The following is a 17,283-nucleotide window of genomic DNA, read 5'->3' on the forward strand; positions in this document are numbered from 1 at the left end:
TTTTTGGCTTTTGTTTTGTTTTGTTTTGTTTTTCCCCGAAATGCTGCTGGGGAGTTTATGACCTGTAAGGAGAGTAAGCAACTGGTCATCTCCACTATTTTCATTGATTTGTAGCTGGGATCTTTTAGTAAACATTTTACTGAATTACAGTGCATTTTAATTTTTTCTCTTTTCTCCACTAGGGAGTGCAAACTCCTCTTGTTAAGCAGGGTATAAAGTTTGATTTGTGCATCCACCTTTATCAATTGCTAGAGTGACTAGTTGACCAAACATTACTAATTAGAAATCAGAATGTCTGTATACAAAATATATGTGGATTTTGGTGATGGTGATGGACATGGTTTTGCACAAATCAGGCTGCAGGGCACAGTGAAGTTGAAATGTCTGCACAACCCTGGGAGGTTCAAACAGCAAATGGGAACTCCACGATCTGCTCAGTGAAACCCAGTGAAGGGAGGAGAATATGAAATGTGCTTATTAAATTGACTTGAATTCTTTGGATTACCTTTCATATAACTAACGTTTGCATGAGTGCTTAGTCACTCAGTCATGTCCGACTCTTTGCAACCCCATGGACTGTAGCCCACCAGGCTTCTCTGTCTATGGGATTTCCAGGCAAGAACACTGGAGCACGTTGCCATTTCCTCCTCCAGGGGGTCTTAACTCTCCTGTGTTTCCTGCATTGCAGACGGATTCTTTACCCATTGAGCCTAATGTTTGTAGCTACTAAAAAAAAATGAATCCTTTGTGTAATTCATTAACAGGGGATATAATGGTATAACAAGGGGAGAGTGAATGTAATCCTGATCTTAGAAAACTGTTTGAACTGATAAATTGTTTGAAACAGCAACTCCTTTCCCTCCATTGCTACCTTTTTTTATCTTGATTGAGAAGAGAATATTGTGAAGACTATTTAATTGCTCAAAATGTAGAATGATCCTATAGTACAGAATTTCATTGTTAAGCTGTATGTAGAGTTTAAAAGATACTGCTAGGTTTTTATGGTTAAAAACAATAGTCGATGTTCATATTAAACAAGAGAGGATGAATTAAAAGAAGACATAAAAGTCAGATTTTGCTTTGGAATATATTTTTTTAATCTTTCAAATTCTATTTTTGCTCATGTAATGAAGGGCTCCCAGGTGGCACTTCCACCTGCCAATGCAGAAGACACAAGAGATGTGGGTTCGATGCCTGGGTTGGGAAGATTCCCTGTAGTAGGAAATGGCACCCCACTCCAGTATTCTTGCCTGGAAACTTCCATGGGCAGAGGAGTCTGGCAGGCTGCAGTCCATGGAGCCACAAAGAGTAGGACATGGTTGAGTGACTGAGCACAATGAACTGAAATCTAGTGTGTAATTTCAGATCAGACACAATAACAAAAGTACTATTTTTGTTTTAAATCAGAACTATAAATATATTAAACCAAATTAACAACTGATCAATCGAAACTGACCTATATACAAAAAATGTATCCAATAGTTAATACTTTAATTTGTACCCATCTAATAAAAATATTTACCCCCAATGACTTCTGAAATTTTCCTGCCTTTTAGATAATTATTTATTTTCTTTGAATGCCCTCATGTATACATTCTGGGAACTGAAGAATGTATTTGTAGATTAGACATTTAAATTGCATTTACTAACCGTAGCTTTTTTTTTTTTGCTTTCTTGGTGGTCTGCTACTAGAACTATTCTTTATAGGCTTTATCTTCATGGGATTCTTCTTTTATATACTGATTACAAGAGTGACACCTATTAAGTATGATGGTAAGTGAACATAATATAGTTTGATGGAGGTTCGAACAGCAAGGTGCTGTGTTTGCACACAGCATCCCTTGTATAGTCTGGCCAGTACTGAGTATGTTATCCTCTTATGTGTGTAAAATAACTGGCCACCTATGCTCTACACATCTTTTCTGAACGACTCCTTCAGACCTTCTCTCCAGGGTTTTTAATCTGCATGGAGAATTCCTTGGTACTCACGGAAAGGAAGGGCCATGTGGATTATAAGCCTGTTTTCCAGCTATGTGGTATATTGACAGTATGACATTAACAACAGTCAGAGTGTTAGGATTTTCTTTACCTCAAAACAAACACAACCCTCCTTCCTTGTCATGTTGAACAGAATGCTTGTCACCCCTTCTTCCGCAGTCCCAGATAGAGGTTGTACCAGACCATGCCTGTCACTCATCCTCAGCGGCTTAGCTCCCCGACTGGTTTCCAGTCTCAGACCCTCCCTAGAGAGGGCCTCTCCCTGCTGGTTTCATGGCACTGCTGATGCACCCTTGGTGCCCGACCCAGAGAAAGGCTAGTCTAGTCTGGCTTTGGTAACGTTAGTGTGTCTGAGCGTGCATCTGAGAAGCTCTGATTTAACTGTCCATCTGCTCCCCTTTTGCAGTCCGCCTGATTGTGACGGCCGTCGCTGGAAGCATTGGTGGAATTTTCTTGGTAGCTGCTTGGTGGCGATTTGGAGTCCTCACGTTCTGCATGCTGTGTGTCGGACTGGTGCTGGGCTTCCTCGTCGCGTCAGTGGCTTTCTTCACTCCCCTGGGTAGGAGATGTATAACTCGTTATGTGCATGCAGTTCATTGTCAGAGACTTTATTTCATCTCTCCAGTACACGTCCCCCCGACCCCTTGTCAAGGATTTGGGGCGTCTCCTGAGAGTTCTGGAAACTTGCATGGATAATGTGCCACTTTAGGGAAAGCCAGTACCAATAAGAATCCCCCTTTCCTCAAAGGCGCCCTATGTAGATGAATTCTAGAACATCTTCAGAGGTTGCCTTGGACCTACGTGTCATGATAAGGGGTCTGTGTGTATTTCTGTTGGTTGAAATTAATGGAGGAAAGGGAATTCTTTATATATGGCAGAACAGTGGTTTTCATTTTTTAAAACCCTGCAACACTTTCTTCAAGGGAGTCTTAACCAGAAGCCTGATACAACCCACAGATAAATTTGGCACTACTCTGATGGGCAGCTGAGCCAGGGAGCCTGGTGCTCTGTTGCCAGGCTTCTCTTGTACCCCTAACCCCTGCTCCCACCCTTTGCAAGCCCTGAGTGTTCCTGAGGTGCCTACTTGTAGTCATCCTAGCGCAGTAGCACAGGGACGGTTTGGGGGATTTTAAATTATTCAGTTTCTATCCGTTGAAAAGATCTAGTTAATGTGTAAGTTAACTCCCTTTCGTAGGGAAGGAAAGATTTTCCTTTTAACCTGCTAGGTTCTTTGGCTGCTCTAATAATTCAATTGACATAGGACAGATTAATAGGAGAAAAACAAATTTAATTCTGTACCACTGGAGTCCCATGAAAATAGAAGACTCAAAGGCAGTCAGGCAGTTGAGGCTTCTCTGCCATCCTGAGCTAAGAATTCAGATGGAGTCTGAGGCTTCAGAGAGAAGGAGGGCAGTTCACAGGAACATAAGGGCAGGTGTTTGGTAATCAGATGTCTGCCATTGCAGATATAAAGCTGTCTCTGGTAATTGCTTTCATTCTGGGCCAGGCCTGTGATCTAAATTCTTTTAGGCAGTAAAGGGAGAGAAAAGTTTCCCCCAAATCTGCTGGGTCTTGATTGCCTTCAGCTCAAAATAATCCACATGGCAAAGGGGCCCATTTTGGGGTGGCTGTTCTGCTCCCCTTCACTTCGTAGTTGTATGATAACTTTCATTTCTTCAGTGGTAAAAAATCCTCCTGCCAATGCAGGAGAGACAAGAGATGTGGGTTCAATGCCTGGGTCAGGAAGATCCTCTGGAGAAGGAAATGGCAACCCACTCCAATATTCCTGCCTGGAGAATCCCATGGACAGAGGAGCCTGGTGGGCTACAGTCGATGGGGTCACAAAAGTCAGGCACAACTGAGCACACACACACTATACATAAAATAGATAAACAACAAGGACTTACTGTATAGCACAGGGAACTATATTCAGTATTTTGTAATAACCTGTAATGGAAGATACTTCAAAAAAGAAGTGTGTGTGTGTCTGTGTGTGAGTGGGTGGGTGGGTGGGAGTATAGCTGAATCAGTTTGCTGTATCCCAGAAGCTAACACGACATTATTAATTAATTATATTTCAAGAAAAAATAAAATTTTTAAAAAGGGTATCTATGGCCAGAAGTACTCTATTAGGCTATTTTCTTCTTCTGATAATGTTTAGTTCTTATATTAAAAACTTTTTAAACCAGAAAGAATTGGTGACCTGTGTGTTTACCGATGATTCCAAGGCCCTTTGCTCTGATTTTAGCAAACCTTCAGCCAAGTTCATTCCAGGCCGCCTTACAGGTAGCTCTTTATCTACCTGCAAAGTAGCATTGTTTAGATTCGGCTAAATCATAAACTCTCAGGGATGTTTATTGAAAATACAGACTCAGAGCTCTACTCTAGAAGTGCTAAACCAAATACTACTTAATGAGCTTCCTTTTTGTTAATGTTTAGAAGATGGAGGGATGATAGGTTAGAATCTTTTGTAGTTAATGTGTTGAACTATCTTACTTTTAGTAGTTAATGTATGAGCTATCTCATCACTCAAGGACATTTAGGGTAAATGTGACCTTAATTAGAGTGGGTGCAAACTCATATTTCTAAGCATTAAAATTTGGGAAAGATTTGGTTGACTTCTAGATTTAATGAAATTACTGTCTTCACTTTATTATGTGTCCTCTGAATCAGTCTTCTCATGCCTGGCATCATAACTGCTATTGTTAATCTCTTGTATTCCTTTTTTTAAAGTCACATGTGCATGTTATGAAGGATAGCATAGGTGAACTGGAGATATTATCCATCATTCACCTCACTGAAGCATGTTGCAGTTTGCTTTCTGAGAACATGGGGTCTCCAGATCAGAGCCCCTCACTATGGACCTCCAGCTCTTTCAGGATACGTGGGTCTCAAGACACAGGGACATCTCCAGTTGGACTGAGGGATGGTGCCAGTGTCAGTATTAAATAATTGTCAGATTTACATTTTTGTTATTTAAACATAATTTATAATAGGAGTTCTAATATATCCATCCTGGGTCACCCCAAGGTACACTGCACTTTGGAGAAGAGTTTAGTAGGATGGATTAGCTCACATCTTAGCTAAATGATTAGCTCACATCTTTCCTGATGCCTGAGAAAAAGTCACATCTTCCAGTGTACAGAGGATAAACAGAAAATGCATTGATGGTCAAAATCTACTAAACAGGGTTTGCTCCTTATATGGGACTTCATATATCATATGATGACTCTGAATGCCACTTATACTTTTTACTTCACAGTACAAAATCAGGGAATTATAGAAATTTATAGCTAGAAGGGATGATTTGAAGCTTGGAGATAAAGTGGTTCAACCTTTTCATTTTAAGGATCAGGAAATGGGCCCAGCATCACAGCTGGTGAATGGTAGAGCTTGGACTAGTCCAGCCTCTTCTAAGTTATCCTGTAATAAATGCAGAGCATTACCTGCTTGATTTTTCCTCCTACCCCTCTACTTTCTTAGGACACATCCTTCAAAGAGGATTGTATTGATAGTTAAGTGAAAAGAAATCAATTCATTTCATAGTGCCTGTTTGTTACATTAAACCTTCAGGGTATGCCTCTGTTCACATGTTGAGAAAATGAAACTTCACTTGGTGAACCTGTTGTTTACTCTTGATTTCTTTCTGCTTTTCCAGGAAACCTAAAGATTTTCCGTGTCGACGCAGTATTCTGGGTGACCTTCTCTTGTATAGCCATTTTCATTCCAGTGGTTTTCATGGGCTGCTTAAGAATAGTAAGTGTTTCATCAGGTCAGGATATTCACCCTATTTTCCTGGGCCTTCCTTTGTTCATTATTGCATCATTTTGCATTTCTGTTCACTAGAGAGAGCTGTCTGTTTGTATCAAATGATTGATTTTGAATAGCCTTGTTACTGTGAAAGCAAGAGAAGTTCTTATTACAATGATCACATTATTTTTTCCAATAAGTGGTGCAGGTCATCACACTTCTAACAGCAGGAGCAGAGAAGGTAGAGCTTACAGTGATGCAGCCACCTGATGGATTGTTCATTTCTGCTGTCTCTCCAGGAGATTCTTCATCTCCTTAGAATTTATTATTGAAGTTATTTTAGAGGGAAGACCTTTTCTATGATGAGGGAAACTGTTTTATGAACCATAGGTGTTGAAAGTTGTTTTCAGTTTATCTTTTTTTTTCATAATTTTATTTATTTTTCAGCCAAAATAAATTAATAAATGCACTGGGTCTTCAATGCTGCAAGGGGGGTTTCTCTAGTTGCGGTGAGCAGGGACTTCTTGTTGCAGCGTGCAGGCTTCTCACTGTGGTGGCTACTGTTGTTGCTGAGCACAGGCTCTCAGACACTCGGGCTTCAGTAGTTGTGGCATGCGGGCTCAGTAGTTGAGGTTCCCAGACTCTAGAGCACAGGCTCCGTAGTTACAGTGCACGGGCTTGGTTGCTCCAAGGTATACGGGATCGTCTCGAATCTGGGATTGAACCTGTGTCTCCTGCATTGGCAGGTGGATTCTTTACCACTGAGCCACCAAGGAAGCCCCAGTTTATCTTTTCAGGTAACGTTTATTCAGTTCTAAGATTTGGTCCCTTTTCATATGCCCTGAAGGAGCAGGAGTGATTCCCTGCTCCTCAAGGTTGAGGCCAGTGATGAAAGCTATAAAAACTATTATTGTTCTACCAGAGGTGATGCCTGAACACTTCTGCTTTTCCACAGCTGAACATACTGAGTTGTGGATTCATTGGCTCCTATTCGGTGGTCTTGGCCGTGGACAGTTACCTGTACACAAGCCTTTCTTACATCACTTTGAACATACTCAGGAGAGCACTCCATGTGGATTTCCGCAGAGCTTTCATGAATGTGCCTTTTCAAACGAATGGTAAGACTCTAAATCCAAGAACCAAGTGATAGTCAGGTAGGAATATTGGCTTACCTGAGCCAATACTGAGCTCTTACCTGAGCTCTCTTACAAGAGCTCTTATAACCAGATTGAAAGAAGGTTAACGGGACATAAGGAGGAAATTCACACCATCCAGATGCTATTAGAGCCCTGAGTTAATGATTACTTATGATCATAGGAGCAAAGAATTTAAATTTGTAAGGTGGCTGAAATTCATACTTCTGAAAATCTAATAAATGAACTTATTAAGAAATTTCTAAACCAGGATTACTAAGGTTTATCTAGTCATTCGCAGTTGTTAGAAAAATGCTGAGAATAAAGCTGGTTGGCACCTTATGAGTTGAGGGTAGGGTGAGGGGTGAGAAGGACAACCTGATTTTTTAAGTCATTCCTTTGTTTCCTTCCTATGAAGAAGCACATAATTTGCTAATAAAAAGAGAAAGTGGTTTTCAATCAGTAGTTGTGTTTTTCCTCAATTGTACGAGTCTACCCACTAAAGATTTTCCATTAAATTTTTGAAAGAAAAAAAAATGACTACTAAATCAAATTTCACAAAAATTGCAAGATATGTTGGTTTCAGAATGTTAAAATAGGGAGGATGGTAAAGCAAGCCTTAGAATCGAAGGTATAGAAGCATGATTGCAATTGTTACGAATATTTAAGGTCAGCTCTTTCCCTCTCCTATCCTGAACCTGCCCTCATGGTTTAAGAGGTTGATGGTAGAGACCTTGAAATCCACATGTCGTGGAAGTTTCAGTATTTGGCCAAACCTTTTACTAGAAGCTCAGTACAGTTTGTTGAAGCTCTTCATGCATTTCTATGTCTACTCTGTATGAATGGGGTGGGGTCCCATACAGGATGGAATGAGAAAAGAAGAGCATGGTGGTGTCTGATGTTCCATGTTGTATGACTGTGAGATCACTGCCTTTCCTCTCCACTCTGGAAAAACACAACAAACAACTCTGCCTGTGAGCGCTATGCCTGTAGTCATAAACTACTGGAATACCAAGGCTCCAGACAACTGATTCCTTTATAACTCTGTCTGGACTTTCAAATGCCTGTAATAGGAAATTCCTGTCTTGAAATGTAAGACCATAGTTTCCTTGCTTATTCCCTGGCTTGTAAGTGAGGAAATACGCATATATTTGGACATACTCACCAGAAAGTATAGTGTCAACTGAGAAAAGACGATACAGATTGAGGCTATAAAATGTTGTCTTAACATCTGTGCTAGGTTTTAAAATACGAAAGTTCAAACTGTGCTTTTCTACTGTTCTGTAGACTTTATTATCCTGGCAGTATGGGGGATGCTGGCTGTAAGTGGAATTACGCTACAGATTCGAAGAGAAAGAGGGCAGCCGTTTTTCCCTCCCCACCCATACAAGTTATGGAAGCGAGAGCGTGAGCGCAGAGTGACGAACATTCTGGACCCCAGCTACCACATCCCTCCACTGAGAGAGCGACTCTTCAGCCGATTAACCCAGATCAAAGAGCTCTTCCAGAAGGAACAGCCAGCCGGAGAGAGAACGCCCCTGCTTCTGTAGATGCCAGAACAAGTACTATCTCAGGTTCGGTGTTGCTGCCCGGCTGCTTCCGCAGTCTCTGGGGCAACTCTGCCAAGAAACTGGCTCTGCATCTGTGCCTTGTACAGTACTGTGGTCTCTTTATTGAAAGAGGGTAAGGGCATGCCTGGGAGATGACAATAATTCCAAGTGAGAGTGAGACAGGTGGTCATAATGTTGGTGGTAAGGAGGTTATTCTTTATTACCAAATGCTTAAGAAATTACATTTTTGGTTTATAAGTTATGTGTCAACTTACTCCATTAAGTAGATACACTTAAAAAAAAAGAAATTAAAAATTAATGGTTGTTCTGTAAAGCCATGGTGGGTTTTTTTGTCTTCTGCTTTTTTGTTTTTTTTGTAACTCCTTGAATAATTCTTTCACCTAAGTCTGTCTAAACTTGGGGACCAGGGCACGGAGGGCGGTTTTATTTAAATAAATTTTTATTTGCCACTGTGTTTGTAGTTTTGGGGAAGTTTTGGGGATTTGGTACTGCACCTTTGAACTTCAGAGTACAAAGGAGGGAGAACTAATTTTCTGACTACAAGCAGTCTGATTCCTTAGTTGCACATAAATATCATATATTATCAAAAATTACCTTTTTGTTATATCTTTGTGATAAAATACATATTTATCCTGTCGATCATTTTTAAATGTATATATAGTTCAGTTGGTATTCCTCATCTTTGCCTTTTATTGCTTAGAATGGTAAATAGCTGAAATATTTCAATCATTTGAAAAGAGGTCAATTTATATAGATAGTAAAGCTCTTATATGGATGACTTATTTATATTCCAGATAAAAAATGACTTTTTTTCCTTTCAAAACCTTTTAAAATAGTTTTGACAGCTTATTTCTAATTTAAACTGCATTCAATGACATATAAATTGTTTTATTTTTGGGAGATAAATTGGGTCCTAGCTTCATCTATAGTCCCATTAATAAGGAAACCTTTAAAATATTTGCATTTTGTAGTTCTTTCTACTAAATTAGTTGTTAGAGCATTGGTACAGTTTCAAAAATTTCAGTATGAAGTCTTTGTCCTATCTGTGTTGTAAATTGATGAGGAGAGAGAAAGGATTTAGGTGTTGCATAGAGCTGCTTTCAATGAGGCCCTTGGATTCTGTAAGGAGAGTCCCTTCAATTCTGACTTTGTTGTACCATAAGAAAGCACCCAGATGCCTTGGGCTGCATCCTTGCTCCTCATGGCCTTCTAACAACTGTCAGAGTCTCCGCTAGGGTTCTACCTTGTATCTGAAGCTGGTGACTAAGATGCCTGAGTGGCTGTGAGGTTGGTTGTGGTTGCCCTACTCCTATTTGTGAGTCAACCACTATTTAAATGATGCTGCTTTTACAGCTTTTTCAACATACAATAGGTTTTTGATGCTTCAAGTAACTGGAAACTTTTCAGCTTTGCTCTTAAAAGTGTTATGGAAAGGCTGAAACAAAATGAAAAAAAATGTATGATAATTTCTTGCATTGAAAAATTGAAATTACACAGGTGTTTGTTTACTATTTATTTTGTAATCTTCACTGTTTATATAACTTCAAAAAACACTTGAATGTGAAGAAAAAAATGTGGGGTTTTTTTATGATTCACCATAGAGATTCTGTATTCTGCTGTATCATAAATTCTAACAAAGTGATGTGGAATATTTGTGTTTTTTTTTTCTATACCATCAAAATGTCTGCCAGAAAAGATTATAAAGACAAAACATACTTTCTTGGAGTGGGGAGACAAACTGTTTAAAATTTTTCATGATAATTTGTGAGTAATAGACCAGTTTGTTTAATTTTTTAATAATAAGTACCTATTTTGAAAAAAATGCAAAAAAGTCTCATTATTATAAACTTTTTTACCAATGGTATTTGTATAAAAGTAATAAGACATGAGGACAGTTCATATCTATAAACACAAAATTATTTAACCTGAACAAATAATTCTTTATTTCAAAAAATCAGTTTAACAGAAACAGACTCACAGGAAACAAATTTATGGTTGTGGGATGGTGTGCGGGGGTGGGGTGGGAAGGTTGAAGGGGAGGGATAGTTAGGGAATTTGAGATATACATGTACACAGTGCTATATTTAAAATGGATAACCGGCAAGGACCTACTTTATAGCATAGGGAACTCTGCTCAACGTTATATAACAACCTAATTGGGATAAGAATTTTAAAAAGGATACAAAGATCCTTTGGATAAAAGGATAAAATTTTTCCTTTGGAAAAAAGGATAAAATTTAAAAGAATTTTAAAAGGATATTCTTTTAAAAAGAATTTAAAAAAAATCAGTTTAAGCATAAGTGGAATGATAGGAAATGAAGGAAATCTGGGTTAACGTGTTAAAGGTTATATCCTTTATTAGAAAGAAAGCTGTTTCCTTTAATGCATTAGTTTGTGTTAATGTCATTAGTACTTCAGTTGTGTCAAACAGAAAAATAATAGTGTTGTCAGAAACTTGTTTCTACCATTTAAATATTTTAGTTCAGATTAACCTATTATGGATTAGTTATTAGGTTGCCAAACCACAGCAGCTAACCAGTTCTATAGACCTGTTGAGTTCTATATAAAGTGGGATAGAAAACTGATTCTGACAAAGAAATTGCTACAATGTTAGAGCAGGAATGGACTTTAGATACAATGTTATCTGATCTTAACATGTAATCATGTTATTTTGTACTTGAGGAAATTCTTAAAGAGTAAATTATATAAAGTCATAGTTATCAAATAATAGTGCCCAGACCAAAATTTGAGAACTCCCTATCCAAATGTGCTTTACACTCTTATTCTGATGTGAAAATGTGAATCATTGATTTTTTTCAATTTTTTACTGTTGTTAGTGAATTCTTAGGAAGCTCCCGTGCTCCTAATATTGCCATGATCTCTTCTGGGAAGGTGTTAATTTTACACAGTGAAACATGTTTTTCCAAGTTACAGTCATGGACCATTTCATATTCATTATAAAGTATATTATATATATTTAGTTTCCAATTCCATAAGTATTTCACCACAGCAGCACTTGTAATGAATTTTTTGGTATCAGGTTCACTCCTTGATGATGTACTTGATACCTGTTGTTAACCTTCATTAAAACACCAGAATTCTTGGCTCTCATTTCCTGAAAACTGTAGGCTTTCCCACTGTGATCCAGTCCTTGGGAGCAAGGCTGCCTGTGTTTTCCTTTTTGACATGTACTGAATTGTGCCACCCACCACCCAAAAATTATATGTTGAAGCCCTCACCTGCCAGTATTTCATAGTGTGACTGTATTTGGAGAGAAGTGAAAAGTGACAGTTGTTAGTTGCTTAGTTGTGTCTGACTCTTTGTAACTCCACGGACTGTAACCCACAAGGCTCCTCTATCCATGGGATTCTCCAGGCAAGAATCCTGGAGTGGGTTGCCACTTCCTACTCCAGGGGATCTTCCTGACCCAGGGATCGAACCCAGGTCTCCTGCATTGCAGGGTTCTCCCACATTGCAAGCAGATTCTTTACCGTCTGAGCCACCAGGGAAGCCCCATTTGGAGAGAGGGCTTTATTAAGGAGTTAATTAATTCAGTGATCAAGCTTCCCTGGTGGCTCAGATGGTAAAGAATCTGCCCACAATGCGGGAGGCCCTGGTTTGATCCCTGGGTCAGGAAGATCCCCTGGAGTAGGAAATGGCAACCCACTCCAGTATGCTTGTCTGGAGAATTGCAAAAAGTCGGACATGATTGAGTGGCTAACACTCTCACTTAGGTGAAAATGAGGCCATCAGGGCGAGCCCTTAATCCAATCTGAAAAAGATTAGAACATACAAGAACCCTGGGACAAAGTAGGTGTGAGCACACGATGAGATGGTGGCCACCAGCCAGCAGAGGAGAGCGGCCTCAGATGAAACCAACCTTGATCTTGGACTTTCAGCCTCAGAACTGAGAAAATTTCTGATGTGATGCCGCCTGGTCTGTGGTATTTTTGTTATGGCAACCCTGGCAAATGACTACACTTTACAAGTCCATTTATTCTGCTTGTTGATTGGAAGACACCTGTGCAGTTTGGCTACTGCTTTTGCAAGGACCACTCTTTATGAAACTGAGGTAGAGAGGGGCTCAAGTTAGTGGAAACTTGGACTCACCAAGGACCCTATAATCACAGCACTGGGGAGGCTGGCACTTCTGGATCAAGCTACATCAGCACCAGGGACAAAATTTTAAAAATTGTTAATACCATAATAGTCTGATTTGGACCTCACCTTCACTCATCCATGGAATATTTTGTTAAGTTCCTAAGTGCAAGGCATTGGCAAAAATCAGGCCCAGTCCCTGCTTCAGGGTTTAGTGTGTGATGAGGCAGACACTAAAATGGTTACAGAAAATAAATACAATATGCAATGGAAATTTACCATGGAATTGGGGGTAAAATCTGGGATGCCAGGGAAGAATTCCTTGAGGAAATGACATTTAAGTGGAGACCTGGAGGATGATCTTCATTTTTTGAATGTTGAATTTTAAGCTAGTTTTTTTTCACTCTCCTCTTTCACCCTCATCAAGAGGCTCTTTAGTTCCTCTTTACTCTCTGCCATAAGGGTGGTGTCATCTGTGTATCTGAGGTTATTGGTATTTCTCCCATTAATCTTGATTCAAGCTTGTGCTTCATCCAGCCGGTATTTCACATGATGTAACCTACGTATAAGTTAAATAAGCAGGGTGACAACATACAGCCTTGATGTACTCCTTTTCCAATTTTGAACCAGTCCATGGAACAATGGATAGTTAGAACAATGGTTCTAACTGTTGCTTCTTGGCCTGCATACAGGTTTCTCGGGAGGTAGGTAAGGTAGTCCCATCACTTCATGGCAAATAGAAGGGTAAAAAATGGAAACAGTGACAGACTTTGTTTAATTGGGCTCCAAAATCACTGCGGATGGTGACTGCAGCCATGAAATTAAAAGATGCTTGTTCCTTAGAAGGAAAGCTATGACGAACATAGACAGTATATTAAAACTCAGAGACATCACTTTGCCAACAAATGTCCATATAGTCAAAGCCATAGTTTTTCCAGTGGTCATGTACGGTTGTGAGAGTTGCACCACTATAAGGAAGGCTGAGCACCAAAGAATTGATGCTTTTGAACTGTGGTGTTGGACAAGAGTCTTGAGAGCCTCTTGGACAGCAAGGAGATCCAACCAGTCAATCATAAAGGAAATCAGTCCTGAATATTCATTGGAAGGACTGATGCTGAAGCTCCAATACTTTGGCCACCTGATGAGAAGAGTTGACTCATTAGAAAAGACCCTGATGCTGGGAAAGATTGAAGGCAGGAGGAGAAGGGGACGACAGAGGATGAGATGGTTGGATGGCATCACTGACTCGATGGACATGAGTTTGAGAAAACTCTGGGAGATAGTGTAGGAGAAGCCTGGCTTCTTTGCAGTCCATGGGATCAAAAAGAGTCGGACACGACAGTGACTGAACAACAGCTGGAGGATGAGGGATTCCCTGGTGGCTCAGCTGGTAAAGAATCTGCCTGCAGTGTGGGAGACCCGGGTTTGATCCCTGGGTTGGGAAGATCCCCTGGAGAAGGGAATGGCAACCCACTCCAGTATTCTTGCATGGAGAATCCCATGGACAGGGAAGCCTGGCAGGCTACAGTCCATGGGGTCACAAAGAGTCAGACATGGCTGAGCAACCAACAGTTTCACTTTCACTGGAGGATGAGTTAGGACCACAAGGAGGCACAGTGCATTCCATGTAGTAGAGGAAAAGCATGAACAAAGCCTGGAGGCCTTCCCTTCTCATTTTGGAGATGCCCCAGTGGAATCTCACTTTTATGCCCACCAGTCATCATAGCCCTTCATTTTGGTGCTTGGCAGAATCAGCGCTCCCATTCTCAGCCCTTGTCATTTTGGGCAGCTGATCCAGACAAGATGTTGTCATTTTTTTTAATCGAGTTACAATTGATATATAACATTGTGTAAGTTGAAGGTTTACCATGTGCTGATTTAATACATTTATATATTACTATATAATTATCATTAGAGCATTAACATCTCTATCATATCACACAATTATCATTTCTTTTTTGTGGTGAGAACAGTTAAGATTTCATTTATCAGCAACTTATAGTATTGCTGACTGTAATCATTATGCTGTGAATTAGATGTCCAGAATGCATCTATTTCCCTTCTCATTGTAAGTTTATACCTTTAAACATTCTCCCCAGCTCCCCTTCCCCCTACCCCTGGTAACCACCATTCTACTTCTGTTATTAGGAGTTTGGCTTCATTAGATTCCACAGATGAGTAGTACCATAGTTGTTTGTCTTTCTCTGCTGACTTATTTCACTGAGCATAATGCTGTCAAGGGTCATCTATATTGTCACAAATGGCAGAATTTCCTTATTTCCTATGGTTAAATAATATTTGCTTACATACATATGCAACATCTTTGTCATTCATCCATTGAAGGACACTTAGGTAGTTTCCCTATCTTGGCTATTGTGAATGATGCTGCAATAAACACAGGCATAAAGATAATTTTTCAATATTCTGTTTTCCTTTTTGTGTGTGGGTTTGTGTGTGTATATCTAGTAGTGGGATTGCTGGATTATATGATAGTTCTGTCTTTATTGTCAGTATTCTCTTCCTCATTAAATTTTAACTGTTCTACAAGACTACACAGAGCACATCTTGCCTTTTAAATTTACCTTTTTCCATTCCTCCCAAGACCCTAGAATTTAGTGATCATTCCTTGGCAGGTAGGTCAGAATCCCAGTGACTCACAAGGCGTGACCCTTGGAATCTCTCCTTCTATTCCAGAGTCCTGTACACACAAGTATAATAATATATGTTACACTACTTCCCCTGGAAGGAGGCTAATAAATGGCCACATTTCTTTTGAAGTCTTTTCCCTTTGAAGTCCTTAAGGATGAAAAAGCCTATTTCACATGAGGTTTCATGGCTCCTCCTCCAATGGATTATCTTTTGCCCAGATTAGCTTGAATGTGCTCAGCCTGCCTGTAGTCATGGTGCAGGATGCATGCTAGTATCTGGGAGCTTTGAGGAGAGGGGCAGAGGATCAGAAGCAGCTGCAAACAGCAAGGAAGAAAATGTATTAAGCTCCCTGCTTCTCCAAGGGTGGTGTGTATCACATAAAACACACCAGTGATTTTCTTTCTACTGAACAGAGATGTTTTTCACCTCTTGCATTCTATGTATGTCTAGAGTCTGCATGAGCTGGGAACAAAAACCTTACAATTACTGAGATAGGTCTTAAAATGAACATATTCTAGGGGAAGTTAATATTTGAGAAATCCATTCATTTTCTCTCACATCAGCTTTTGGTTTGACAGGACTCAGCACTTCATCCTTGAGTGGTACCAAAATCAGAGATAAAAATCCTCTGGCATTGAAAGCAACCAAGGACGACTAGCCCTGTTCATCAGCTATTTATACAAATCAAAGCAATGTGCTGAGGTTCAGGGTTACATACAAATATGATAAGGACAAGCTGTTAGGGAATGCCAGTTCTAATGAGCTTTCTTCGTTTCAGTTCAGTTCAGTTGTGTCCAACGCTTTGCAATCCCATGGACTGCAGCACGCTGAGTTTCCTTGTCCATCACCAACTCCCGGAGCTTGCTCAACCTCATGTCCATTGAGTCAATGATGCCATCCAACCATCTCACCCTCTGTCTTCCCCTTCTCCTCCCACCTTTGATCTTTCCCAGCATCAGGGCCTTTTCCAATGAGTCAGCTCTTTGCATCAGGTGGCCAAAGTATTGGAGCTTCAGCTTCAGCATCAGTCCTTCCAATGAACATTCAGGACTGATCTCCTTTAGGATAGACTAGTTGGGTCTCCTTGCTGTCCAAGGGATTCTTAAGAGTCTTCTCCAACACCACAGTTCAAAAGCATCAATTCTTCAGCACTCAGCTTTCTTTATGGTCCAACTCTCACATCCATACATGACTATTGGAAAAACCATAGCTTTGACTAGATGGACCTTTGTTGGCAAAGTAATGTCTCTGCTTTTCAATATACTATCTAGGTTGGTCATAACTTTTCTTCCAAGGGGCAAGCGCCTTCTAATTTCATGACTGCAGTCACCATCTGCAGTGATTTTGGAGCCCAAGAAAATAAAGTCTGTCACTGTTTCCATTGTTTCCCCATCTATTTGCCATGAAGTGATGGGACCAGATGTCATGATCTTAGTTTTCCTGAATGTTGAGTTTTAAGCCTTTTTTTTTCACTCTCCTCTTTCACTTTTATCAAGAGGCTCTTTAGTTCTTCGCTTTCTGCCATAACGGTGGTGTCATCTGCGTATCTGAGGTTACTGATATTTCTCCCCGCAATCTTGATTCCAGCATGTGCTTCATCCAGCATGGCATTTTGCATGATGTACTCTGCATATAAGTTAAATAAGCAGGGTGACAATATACAGCCTTGACATACTCCTTTCCCAATTTGGAACCAGTCTGTTGTTCCATGTCTGGTTCTAACTGTTGCTTCTTAACCTGCATACAGATTTCTCAGGAGGCAGGTAAGGCAGTCTGATATTCCCATCTCTTGAAGAATTTTCTACAGTTTGTTGTGATCTCCACAGTCAAAGTTTCTGGTGTAGTCAATAAAACAGAAGTAGATGTTTTTCTGGAAATCTCTTGCTTTTTTGATGATCCAACGGATGTTGGCAATTTGATCTCTGGTTCCTCTGCCTTTTCTAAATCCAGCTTGAACATCTGGAAGTTCATGGTTCACTGTTGAAGCCTCTTGGAGAATTTTGAGCATTACCTTGCTAGCATGTGAGATGAGTGCAATTGTGTGGTAGTTTGAACATTCTTTGGCATTGCCCTTCTTTGGGACT

The 17,283-nt window shown here is 40.0% G+C and overlaps 2 protein-coding genes across 4 annotated transcripts in view; one reads left to right on the forward strand and one right to left on the reverse strand.

The window, feature by feature from the left end:
* Nucleotides 1-10,101, forward strand: part of TM7SF3 (transmembrane 7 superfamily member 3) — a 35,964-nt gene extending 25,863 nt beyond the window's left edge. The window contains exons 8-12 of one of the 2 annotated variants that reach the window (XM_081483699.1): nucleotides 1,693-1,773; nucleotides 2,405-2,557; nucleotides 5,657-5,754; nucleotides 6,704-6,866; nucleotides 8,169-10,101. In XM_081483699.1, the coding sequence (XP_081339825.1) occupies nucleotides 1,693-1,773; nucleotides 2,405-2,557; nucleotides 5,657-5,754; nucleotides 6,704-6,866; nucleotides 8,169-8,431 (758 nt within the window). In that variant the 3' untranslated portion in view covers nucleotides 8,432-10,101. The remainder of the gene's footprint in view (nucleotides 1-1,692; nucleotides 1,774-2,404; nucleotides 2,558-5,656; nucleotides 5,755-6,703; nucleotides 6,867-8,168) is intronic. The other variant, XM_081483697.1, reaches the window with a different exon arrangement.
* The window catches only part of FGFR1OP2 (FGFR1 oncogene partner 2), a 38,743-nt gene continuing 22,533 nt past the window's right edge, over nucleotides 1,074-17,283 (reverse strand). For both annotated transcript variants that reach the window (XM_081483704.1, XM_081483705.1), the window contains exon 7: nucleotides 1,074-2,553. In XM_081483704.1, the coding sequence (XP_081339830.1) occupies nucleotides 2,533-2,553 (21 nt within the window). In that variant the 3' untranslated portion in view covers nucleotides 1,074-2,532. The remainder of the gene's footprint in view (nucleotides 2,554-17,283) is intronic.

This window comes from Giraffa tippelskirchi, chromosome 4, assembly GCF_054371585.1.
Source record: "Giraffa tippelskirchi isolate mGirTip1 chromosome 4, T2T-mGirTip1v1.2.pri, whole genome shotgun sequence".
NCBI lineage: Eukaryota > Metazoa > Chordata > Mammalia > Artiodactyla > Giraffidae > Giraffa > Giraffa tippelskirchi.